Source organism: Malus domestica, chromosome 01, assembly GCF_042453785.1.
Source record: "Malus domestica chromosome 01, GDT2T_hap1".
Taxonomy (NCBI): domain Eukaryota; kingdom Viridiplantae; phylum Streptophyta; class Magnoliopsida; order Rosales; family Rosaceae; genus Malus; species Malus domestica.
This window is the reverse complement of record NC_091661.1, coordinates 7,610,756-7,622,307: the sequence shown is the minus strand read 5'-3', so window position 1 is coordinate 7,622,307 and position 11,552 is coordinate 7,610,756. Positions and strand designations below refer to the sequence as shown.

At 37.0% G+C, this 11,552-nt stretch overlaps 1 protein-coding gene across 3 annotated transcripts; it reads left to right on the top strand.

The window, feature by feature from the left end:
- The first annotated feature begins 256 nt into the window (after window positions 1-256).
- LOC103431662 (ubiquitin carboxyl-terminal hydrolase 27) lies at window positions 257-7,091 on the top strand. Of its 3 annotated transcripts, XM_029099488.2 has the most exons (11): window positions 257-672; window positions 1,191-1,317; window positions 1,517-1,617; window positions 1,699-1,929; window positions 2,319-2,387; window positions 2,542-2,670; window positions 4,726-4,863; window positions 5,829-5,891; window positions 5,994-6,332; window positions 6,520-6,801; window positions 6,935-7,091. In XM_029099488.2, the coding sequence occupies exons 1-10, from the start codon at window positions 394-396 to the stop codon at window positions 6,790-6,792; spliced, it is 1,749 nt and encodes a 582-aa protein (XP_028955321.1). In that variant the 5' UTR covers window positions 257-393; the 3' UTR covers window positions 6,793-6,801; window positions 6,935-7,091. The 3 variants fall into 3 exon arrangements, with proteins under 3 accessions (XP_028955321.1, XP_028955284.1, XP_028955362.1); XM_029099451.2 differs by having other exon boundaries at window positions 6,520-7,091; XM_029099529.2 differs by lacking the exon at window positions 4,726-4,863 and having other exon boundaries at window positions 6,520-7,091.
- The last annotated feature ends 4,461 nt before the right edge of the window (window positions 7,092-11,552 follow it).

Sequence of the window (11,552 nt, the reverse complement as noted above, 5' to 3'; positions counted from 1 at the left end):
GGAATTAGGGATTCAGTTCATTTGCTTTGAATTAGAATTTGGGGATTTAGGGATTCGGCTTTGTACTGAAACCCTATTTGCTCCGACTTTGTTCTCCGATTTAGCCGATACAAAATATCGCGATAGTTTCGAAAATATCACGATATTATCGATAATATCACGATATTTTTCCGAAAACAAGTTGGATAGTTAATAAAATATCGGGGTCCCAAAAAAACGATAATATCGGCTATATATTATCGATATTTTCTTCACTGGTCAGAACCCATCAAAAACATTTTCCTTCACGCAGGGAGAGCGAAACAGTGTTTCTGGTGTTTCTTCAATTGTTTTATCGCAGGGTTTGACGGCAAACCGGTAAATCCTTGTGGTATTTGGTAAGATAGAAATAGGATGAAGTTTGACCGGGAGGCAAATTTGAAGTGTTTGATTGGGCAATTCCAACTAGGGTTTAAGACTATTTCTGGTGCAAGCTTGATTTCATCTGTGGCTGCTCTTCTGGGTATTGCTGGTGGCTTTGTTCTTGCTCTCAAAGGCTCGAAATTCGGCATCCTAAACACCTTACACTTAGAGTGGCTGCCAAACACTCAGGCTTCTTCTCGCAAGCAGCTGCCTTTGGTACCCGGCCTCCAAAATCTTGGAAATAATTGTTTCCTAAATGTTATTTTACAGGTATTCCCAATGGTTGAGCATTCCTTGGTTTCATTTACATATATTGATTAGAATTGGATAGTTTTGATAGAATCAAGCTTTCGATTGATCCGGGTACTTGGGATCATCATCTACATCCAGCAAGCCGTATGCTTTGGAAGAAGTTTGTACAGTTTGGGAAGGGGTTCAATTCTCAGGCCCCGCTGTTATCCGCTACATTCCAATGGGTTTGAGGTTGAATCATATCATTTTTTTTTTCGGGAAATGGTTCAGTTCCAGAGCTAAAGACCGTAGTTCTCGAACGAGGACGCACCTTCACTCACACTATCAGGCTAATTCATGTCTTGAAAAGAAAAGACAACATTATATGTGTTGTTGTTCATGTGTATATGTGCGTGTTCGTGTTTGTTCACCTATAAGTGTTTGAAGATGGAAGTTGATTACATATGTGTGTATTCCATTTAGAATTCGATTATGCTTAAATGTTTTATAGATTAGAATGGTTTGTGTGACTTACTGTTGGATTTTGTAATCTTCAGGCTCTGGCTAGCTGTTCATACTTTCAACCCTTTCTCCAGAATGTCTTAGAGGAATATGAGTTCTCAGCAGTTCAGGATCGAGTTGATGCCTTTCCTCTTACGATAGCATTGGCAGCTTTGTTAGAAGGTTAGGATCAAAATCAAACCTATTGAAATCACTTGCAGTGTGTTTAAGTTAACATGTATACTGGAATGCTCTTTAGGTATAGTGTTGGTTCAGTAAGACATCAAATGACATCATATAATCACGTCTTAAGAATATATAACTTTCTGGCTTTTCTATAATTCTATTAGGTGTTCCAAACTAATTTATAATATTTCTGTAGATCTAAGTGTAGTTGGTGGAGGAAGAGTTGTATTAAGTCCGCGAAAATTGATGCTTGCGATGGAAGCTTACATTCAGAATTTCGATCTTACAAGCCAGCAGGTGCTATTCTGTCTTCTAAATGCCATAACAACTTGAGCATTTAAAATTGAATATCTAATACGTAATATTTTGTACACGTAGGATGCAGCAGAAGCATTTCTTCATCTTCTGTCCTCTTTAAGAGAAGAATTTTCAGATTGTTATCTTCCAAATCAATGTTCTTTAGCAGAACTCTTTGCCTCTAATTGTAGGATTATTACTCCAAAGAGAATGGAGAACCAGAGTGAGCAGGCAAGATGGCAGCAACAGTACCTTGGGCCATTTGATGGAATTCTCAGTAGCATCCTCACGTGTCGAAGTTGCTCAACACAGGTTCACATGAATTTCTGAAGGAACACTATGCACTTATTTGAGTTATACTTGATCTCATGTATGCTTATCTGCACCTTTTTGTTTTGTAACTCTTGCGATTAGTAGGTGTGCTACCGTTTCTGTTTCCAAAATCAATTTCTTTGAACTTTTGTCAATTTCACATGCCTATGTTCCTTAAATTCTTTCGAGTTTTACATCCTTCAGTCTTAGTCATCCTAGTAGGATGCAATTTTGTGTTTTAGATGTAGAATCTTATAAATAAAGTTACTTGTTGACAATATCCTACCTTCACTTGCCACTGTTCTAGTCTTCAGTCATGGTTTTCTCTTTTTATTTTAACGGTATCATTCAATTGTGGATAGTTCAGAGTTTGCCTCTTTATTTTGCAGATATCATTGAACTTTGAATCTTTTCACAGCTTGCCTCTTTCACCAGTCCTTAATGGTGGTGCCACAATTGTATGTGTACTGAAGTATTCACTCTTTGATATTATGTATGTTTGAGACTTTCACTTGAATTCTGCTCATATGATTGCTTCCTTCTAAACTAAAACATCTCCTCTTTTACCTTTCCTTTTTGTTCTTAATCAATTTCGTTTTTGTACATTGTTAGATGGTTGGATGCACCTTAGAGGATTGCCTGGAGCAGTTCACTGCTGCTGAACAAGTTGAGAATTATCACTGTAACTATTGTTGGCACATTGCGGCAGTCAAGTATTTATTTTCTATGGGAGTAAATGAGGTAAATCCTATATTCGCATTATAAATATATGCAACTTGATAGCCTTATTTTCTACATGATGAATGCAGCAGAATTAGGGTTTCTGTTACTCCATCTTCCTGTTCCTTTCTTTCTCCTTCTATTTTCTTGTTTGATGCGAATAGGAAAAGAAAGACAGTCCTCTTTCACATTAAGTGAAGAAATGATGATACTCCAACACCCGTCAGAGCCTAGGTTCCTAAAAGAAAATCAAAGGGAAACTGATAGGATACTTTAGAAACTGACATCACCTCAATTATATTGAACCAGGTTTGCTGATGCAGACAAAGGTTCTGTCCCATTTATAGAATACATGATCAATAATTCATACTCCTTAAATAAACTTAAGAATTTTGCCTTATACATTAATAATCTTTTATAGTGCAAAAACTTACATATTGATATATGGAAACTAAAAACACTCCTTGACTATTTATTATATTCCATAAATTCTTTGCATCACCAGGAAACTAAAATTAAATCACTTGTGCTTGGATTTGTCGCCAGACTGGACACATCGGATATAACAAGGAAGCTCGAATGTTATTCCTTGGCTAGAAAAAAAAAAACTACCAAACCCGAGAATTCTCTAAGAAGAAAGAGAGAATAAACTCCAATTTGATTGATAATACGAATAAGGTTCCAAACCTAAGGCCAAGATGACCCATTTGTAATGTTATTAACCTAGAAACCATAGGAAACCAAATAAGAAAGGAATTAAACAAATTACAAAATATTAACAAGATCCTAAAATAATAAGATCCCATTTTTGGAAATTAAATGCTGGGATCCGGCCAAATTCTGACTGGGCTTCTTGTGAAACAACAAGTCTTGTAGATCTCGTTGTTCTCATCGAATCCAGATTGCAAGCTCAAAACAGGCATGCCAAATCAAAGTTGTGTCATTCCGAACAGCCTAAAAAGTCCAAAACATCCACTTTCGGGATATGGCAGCAGCAAATAATCTTTTAACATGTGAATTACAAATTCTCCAATCACTTTTCTTGATTGCTTGCCACTTCATTTAGTTTCATTGCATGTGAAATAACCTAATTTCTGTCTTACATGCTCTTTTAGGGGGCGTTTGTTTGCCCTCACTAAGTGGGACTGGACTGGACTAGCTGTTAGTCCAATAAGGTGTTTGTTCCATGCTGGGACTAACATTAATGAGACTAAAGGGGACTAGCATGGACAAAACTTTTCACTAAGAGGTCTTAGCGAGACCCCCCAATAACCATGGGACTAGCTAAGACTATCTCCTCTCGTCCTCGTCATGCTCAACAACCACTCCTGATAGACTCCTCGTCATCTCCGGTCACCTAGATCATAATAAAATATTAATAATTTATATATTAAATAATATAATATTAGAATTTGTTATTATCCAGCTTCTTAGTCCAACACTGCACCAAACGCTTCACTAAGTTAGTCCAACTTAGTCTAGTCTAAGCTAGTCCAGCTTAGTCCTTAAAGCTAGTCCAGTCCGAGATAGTCCTCTTAGGGGGCGTTTGTTGCGCTGGACTATCTCGGACTGGACTAGCTTCAAGGACTAAGCTGGACTGGCTTAGACTAGACTAAGCTGGACTAACTTAGTGAAGCGTTTGGTGCAGTGTTGGACTAAGAAGCTGGATAATAACAAATTCTAATATTATATTATTTAATATATAAATTATTAATATTTTATTATGATCTAGGTAACCGAAGATGACGAGGAGTCTATCGAGAGTGGTTGTTGAGCATGACGAGGACGAGAGAGGATAGTCTTAGCTAGTCCCATGGTTATTGGGGGGTCTCGCTAAGACCACTTAGTGAAGGGTTTTGTCCATGCTAGTCCCCTTTAGTCTCATTAATGTTAGTCCCAGCATGGAACAAACACAGTATTTGGACTAACAACTAGTCCAGTCTAGTCCCACTTAATAAGGGCAAACAAACGACTTTGATAGTCATTTTCAAACAAATAAAAACTGTCACATTTCTCCTTCTGTGGCCCTCTGTAAACATTATGCTTTTTGGCTCCACTCATATGATTGTTTTTCAGGAAGAGATTGAAAAGATTAAGAGATGCCCTGAGCAAGATTCCTGTGACTGTCGAAGACATTTTCATCTACATAAGCTACCTTGGTCAAATAAATTTTCATATACTCTAAAGCAAATAAGTATTGCTCGTTGCCCAAAGGTTTGTTCTCTTATTCTTCTATTATTTTCATAAAACCTGGGGTAATTCCAGGTGTCAACTAGACCAACGGGAAGAAAGATAAATGGGATTTTGGAACTATTTGGCATGACACGATATCTTGAACACTGGGGTTCATTTGTTCTATCATGTGGAAGCCATGTACCTCAGCTGCTTTGACATCATCTAAGAATGAATAAGGGAAAATGGCATGCAATAGGCAAGCATCTCAAAAGCTCTTGGATCCCGCTTATTATGGTTATAAGAAAACAAAGGAAAAGATGTAGGTATTGCCATAATATGAAAGAAATCCCATTGTAACTAACAAATTACGGTCAAGACAATTTTCATATTGTATTTGGTTTTTTCTAACCTAACCAAGAAACGTTAGTTTTGGGGAAGCTTCTGCAAAATTAATTGTCAAATTTGCATAAATCCAAAGTGGATTAACTGGTTTTTTGGTTCTTGAGTTTTGGTAATAGGATCCATCATTCTGTTATATATTTTGTCATCATATTCACTTGGAAAAAAAATAAAAAGTAGAAAAATAAGGAAAGCGCAGTTTTATGGTTGACCCAACAAAAGAAAAAAACTGGAATATTGATTTATAGTCATTGTTATTTGATATCATCTGCCATCATATTTAATTATCTGCTGAAAATAGTGATACAAAAAATGGAATTTCCTCATCTGGACATTGAGCCAACAAAGCTAAAAATTGTTCAACAAGACAAATTAGCTTATTTGCTATGGTTCTCTTCTTACCTTTATACGACTAACATCGTTAAATCTGGTTGCAAAGGATCTACAGGTTTCTTGTAAATTTTGTTCATATTTTGCATACTGTACCCTTGTTGTTTCTCACGTGTATTTTATTGGCGCATCTTGACATCTTCATTTTCCTGAGAAGTCTTTAGGTATATAATTCAATCTCTAAGAATTGCTATTGGTCTGATTTGTCCTTGCAGATTCTATGCATTCATCTAAAGCGTGTTTCAATCAATATATTTGGAGAACTAGTAAAACTTCAGGTGTTTGAAATTTCATGCTTTACTTTACTCAATCCATGAGAATGTATTTCCTGGGTAAAATGGTTTAAAATATTTGGTGCAATTCTGTATTGATGATTGTAGGGCCATATTTCTTTTCCATTGGTTTTGGACCTTTTGAGATTCACGACAAGTGATGTGGGAATAAAGAGTTTGGAAGAAAACATGAAAAAAGGGGAAGTTCAGCAACAAAATAAAAACTCAAGAACTTTTCCCAATCAGTTCAATATGCAGTATGATCAGATAAAGCTGAATCATATCTATGGATTAACGAGAGGAAGTATCTACCCAGAAGAATCAGCTTCAGATGTATCTCAATTCACTGCAAATGCAAAAGATATGCCAGCAAAATCCAGATTTTCCGAAGCAGCAGGGTTTTTGAAAACCATGCATGCAGACATGAACATGCACTCAGAAGATCAGGCACTTAAACTTTGCTGCTTTTGCATATAGATTGATTTGAAAATAATTTGTGTTTGCTTTTCCTTATAAAAAGAACATTTTTTGCATCTAAAACTTGTATTTGTTTTTCATTTTTTAGATCTTTTTTGTGGCGTTTGATGAATAAAAGCTTTTAGGTTGATTATTAATGTGCGCATACCTATTGCAGTTGACTGAGAGTTGCAAAGTGGTTCCTTCAAATACTTGCCTCTACCGTCTTGTTGCCGTTGTGGAGCACTTTGGAAGAGCTGGAAGTGGGCACTACACCGTTTACAGAAGCGTGAGAGCTGATTTATGTGAAGAACCTTGTGAGGAGTCTGAGGTTGACGCTGCTGCTTGGTGCTGGTATTCTATTTCGGATTCAGAAGTGTGTAGGGTTTCAGAGGAAGATGTTCTTGCTGCAGAAGCAAGCTTTCTTTTCTTCGAAAAATACGAAGGCTGACGAATGAAGGTTAGTTTTGAAATTGTCACGAAAGGAATTGTTGAAAATGTACAATACCTGTGAGATTAAGAATAGAAAACGAAAACTCAATAATGGTAACGATAAAAAGCATATTGACATTCTCTGCCGTCCTATGTTTTAGTGAAGGATCATAGCTCTGGCGGGTATTTTGGACATTTGATTGAGCTCCGGCTTGCTGTTTTTTCTGCGGCTGCGTTTTCTTATTCACGCAGCGCCTTGTTTAGGCCTAAATTTATCAATTTAGCTTTATTGAGCTTGAACAAAAGCTTTGGCCCAAACCGATGAATTGATACTCTCTCTCACGTCGCTCACTATTGTTTAGGGTTTTGATTTCGATTTTAATCTAATTTCTGAGAGCATCTTCAATGCTAAGATGCAAATTTGAGATGTCAAAAATCCTAAATTACTAAATCCTAGTAGATTATCTGTCGGATTTTACAATGTCTTTTAAATAGCTCCTGTATGTAATTGTATTCTTTAGGGAGTAAGTTCCTATCTCTCTTGTCAAGATAAATAAAGATACAAGGCATGAGGAATAAGACAAAATTCCTCAAGCCATTTGTTATCTATCTCTCTTTTTCGTAAAATTGGTCACAACACGTTGTCAGTATGCTTCTATTGTTGCGCCAAGCAATTTAAATTTTTTTTCTACTACAAAGCTTGTTTACAAGATTCATTATCCTAATCTAGGTTATTTTAAAACACGATCTAACTTGATATATTTCAAGTTGATTGCATGAAACATTCACCGTTAAGCATAAATCCTAATTTTCGACTATCGAATTATATGTTCTACTCAAATTATTGTTTTGCAATTATATTAAATTATTGCTGTTATAATTGTGATGAATTGAATATGTGTGACTAAGCAAAGAAAAATGAAAAATAGAAAAGAAAAAAAAGCCCTAATTTTTTTTCCAAGCCGGGCTGTGCTATGCGCTAAGCCACGCTCTAGCAGCTCAAGCCGAGCCGATCTTTACCTAAAATCTAGAAACGACGTCGTTTTTTGTCGTCTCTGTCACCCGGCCTAGGGATTGCCTGAAGTCGAACCCCCACCGATATTTCGACGTTTCCTGGTGACTACCACTCACGACGACTGGAAGTGGTCCCCCAGTCACAATTTTAGTTTGTTGACGTCTTTCAAGACGTTGCCGGCCTTCGACGCCTGCAGCCGCCATCCCATCAACACCGAGACCTGACGTTGAGGATTCCATCTCCTCTGTCGCGTTCTTCGAGGTTCACGTTCGAACCTCTACTCCACATGACCCTCGCCGTTGTATTTTTTGGGCGAAACTCGAGCCCACTGGTATTGGGCGCGTCCTCGGCTTGAACCCCATTCTATTGGGCCTTCCCTGCGCTCGGCCCGAATCCAGCCAAGGCCAGCTTTGGGCTTGGACTCGGTTTTTTTAATTTTTTTGGCCCCTGTTTAGGCCATTTTTTGAAGTGGTTCTTTTTTCCTCTTCAACCTAGTTTGGGCTCCTAATTGTTTTTTGGGCTGTTAACTCAATCAATCAATTTTTCTTTTGGGCGCTATTTACTGTAGCACATATGAAACTCTATACCTATTTATCAAGATTTGGTTTTCACCTTTTCTTTTTGAGGTTAATATTTGGGCTTGACTTCTGTCAACCCACCTATTTATTTTTGGACCTGAAGCTCTACATTTTTGGGCCGTTTCTTATACTTTCACACAAAATGGTCCGAAACTTTCCACCTTCATTACAATTGTTTTTAAGGAAAATTAATAAAAATGACTTGAAAACTTTGAGTTTTAACGATAAGGAAAAAATAAAGGGTAAACTGAATAGTACCAAGATTGACTTTTTAATGTAAAAATATGGTTTTTCGTTAAAGTGAACAGTACCGGAATTTTTTCTTTAAAGTTCCCTTGTTTTTAATGCTATATATATTATCTTGTATAAATTGTCTTTATTTGCAACTATTATGAACCTGAAGTTCATACTTTTACACCCGAGCCTGAAGTTTTGAAAAAAGTGCCATATAAACCTGAAGTTTCCTAAAACTCACCACTCATGTAGAGACCTGAAGTTCTCCATGATTAATCCGTTTAATCAAAACCATGTCTTAGAACCCAAATGTTCTAACTCTAATGCTTATGGAGGTTTTATTTCTCTTACCACCAACCACAATCTTGTTTCCCCAATTCAGGGAAGTGTCAAACTGTTACAAGTTCGATTTCACTAATTTGGAAATTTATGACATAAACTACTTCATGTGGATACAATCATACAAGACATTAAACTCCGCTTGACTACAAAAAGCTGCAAAATCATTGAAGCCAAAAATGGCGTGAAAGAGCTAAATAAGCCTCCACCATGATTTTCATTCGAAAATTTATGCCTGACGCACTACAAATGGAAATACCTCATTGAAGAGAATTCCACAGCTCTTTTACTTGCCTTTACGGACCATTTCAATTATGAGGGATGATCTCTTGCCTGAAGCAAGACATGATTGAAACGTTTACGTCTGTGAATAGGTATCATTCTAAAGTTTATAGAATTCGATTAAATTTCGACTGGAGATGATTTTGCTCATCCATCTATGCCTCTAACATGCCCTTGAAGTAGCAATGTAGAGAGCGATACTTGGATTTGATTCCTACCATGTTGCCCACTAAACAATACAACATTTTCCCTAACGATATCTCATCACGCTCTACTAACTTGAAAACACTCAGTTTGGCCGAAGCAAATGCTATGTACTTCACGAAGCCCAAATCTCTAAGATTGGTATAGGGGGTGGCAACATGGGTACCAAACCTAAGGTCATGAATAGTGGTAGAATCAAGGTCTACCAAAGGGTGACATCACGGCCAGAAGCGTGATCATTGGCACAGAAGATCAAACTTCAAGAATAAGAGACAATATTCCCAAATCTCAACCTTGCATTATCTATTTCCATTGTGATGGAATAAATCATTTGTTATGTACTTGTTTGTGCCCTTACCAATGTTGTTGGTGAGTACCATTCCCGTATTCAATATGTGAGATTAATTTTGCTCCACCTAAAACATTTAGAAAAGCAAAATTTTACATGGAAGGGTAATGTTGATTGCATCCCCTTAGTAGACATTGGTTTAATTTGTGAACAATTTCCTATGTTCCCGGATTGAAGTTTAGTGATTATTTTAGTTCTGGATAACCTTATGGATATTGTCCTTGAGTATGAGTCAATTGATTCATGTTTCTTATACATGTGATTGAAATCAATTAACAAGTGATTAAGTATAAATGTAGGAAATGTTAGTTGTCTAGATGAATGTGCTACTACGCACACTAACTTCATACCTAAATCACCTTTTTAATAACGAATACAGGTCAATCCAACCAGATTAAGGGCCTTGATGTCGCTCCTTATTGTATGAATGATAGTGAATTACTATTATAAAGGCTTTATATTCTCCCTGTTCTAGAAGAACGTTTTTGAGTCTTAAGGATAATTGAGAGAACAATGATCATGATTGAAACCACTGAAGAAAATATAGTGTAATATATTTTCACCACCTCCAAAATATGAAGCCTGAAGTTATGTTTTAGGGCCAATAGGTTGCCACCCAACTGGGATGCGTCACATGTGATTACCCTGGAGCCAAGTGATATGAGCATTTTACTTTCCTTAGCACAACTGTTTAGGACACTTAGGTCAAACAATGATGCCACGTATTATATGACACATCTCATTAACTAGAGTAAGGGTCTTGCCCCTACAAGCACACTTTGCCAAGCCTGCTCTTGGGGAAATTGGGTTTCTATATCATCCCTCTTAAAGATACTAAATTACCCTATTTTAACAGTGGATTTTAGGGAATAGTTGTGAACTAATCCAACCAAAATGTAGACCATGTAAATACTTGGTTTTGGTTGATGTATCATCATAATGGTCACAAGTTTGTCCATGCACATTGTTGCTAACCTTCTGGCCGATTTTACTTTAAAGGTTCACTGCCATAATTATCCCATAAAGTCTAGAAGACTGGACAATGCAGAGAGTTTATATTGAAGATTTTTCGATAAGTATTGCATGACTTTTGGGTATTGAAATTGAACTTTTGTGAACGCACCAAGCTTTTGGTTTCTTCCTAGGGCAATGCACTTTCGTATGCAGCTATGTTAGTCCATTTGAGACCCACCACCCAACATATTTTACGTTACAGTTGGTTACTGGGTACGACCTAAATTTTTTACGCATTTGGGTGTGAATTTTATGTGCCAACTTGTGCTGCCACAATGTGCCAATATGGTCTTCAAAGAAGGATCTCAATCTTTGTCAATTATGATTCTCCTTTGCACTATCTCTTTAAAGCCCTTGCAAATGATCTCTTCACTGCTCACTTAAATGACACAGTCTTCTAGCTGTTAAGGGAATATAATGATGTCAACGTTCATGTAGAACAACGCAAATTCGCATGACGTTGCCCACTATGTCTTATCTTGATCCCCAAACTACACAAGTATGATAAGCATGTGCGATGTATTTTAGCTATCAAAATGTTGCCCACTATATTTGATCTAGTTAAAGTGACGCAATCATATCCCAGCTACAAACATGTTTACAAGGATAAACATACCTAACGGACATCAAGTTAACATCCCCGAAGGATGTGCCTCCCTTGAAAGACGGTTTGGCGTCTTTGTTTGATGGTTTGGTATATCGGCGGATAGCCAATTAATCTGTTCTTGGCCTGAAGCACAACGAATCACTCAGTTCATAGGATC

Coding starts and splice junctions, on each gene's coding strand:
- LOC103431662 (XM_029099488.2), top strand. CDS start 394: ATGAAGTTTGACCGGGAGGCAAATTTGAAGTGTTTGATTGGGCAATTC. Junction 2,388..2,541: donor TTAATGGTGGTGCCACAATT/GTATGTGTACTG, acceptor GTACATTGTTAG/ATGGTTGGATGCACCTTAGA. Junction 4,864..5,828: donor GTATTGCTCGTTGCCCAAAG/GTTTGTTCTCTT, acceptor TTGTCCTTGCAG/ATTCTATGCATTCATCTAAA.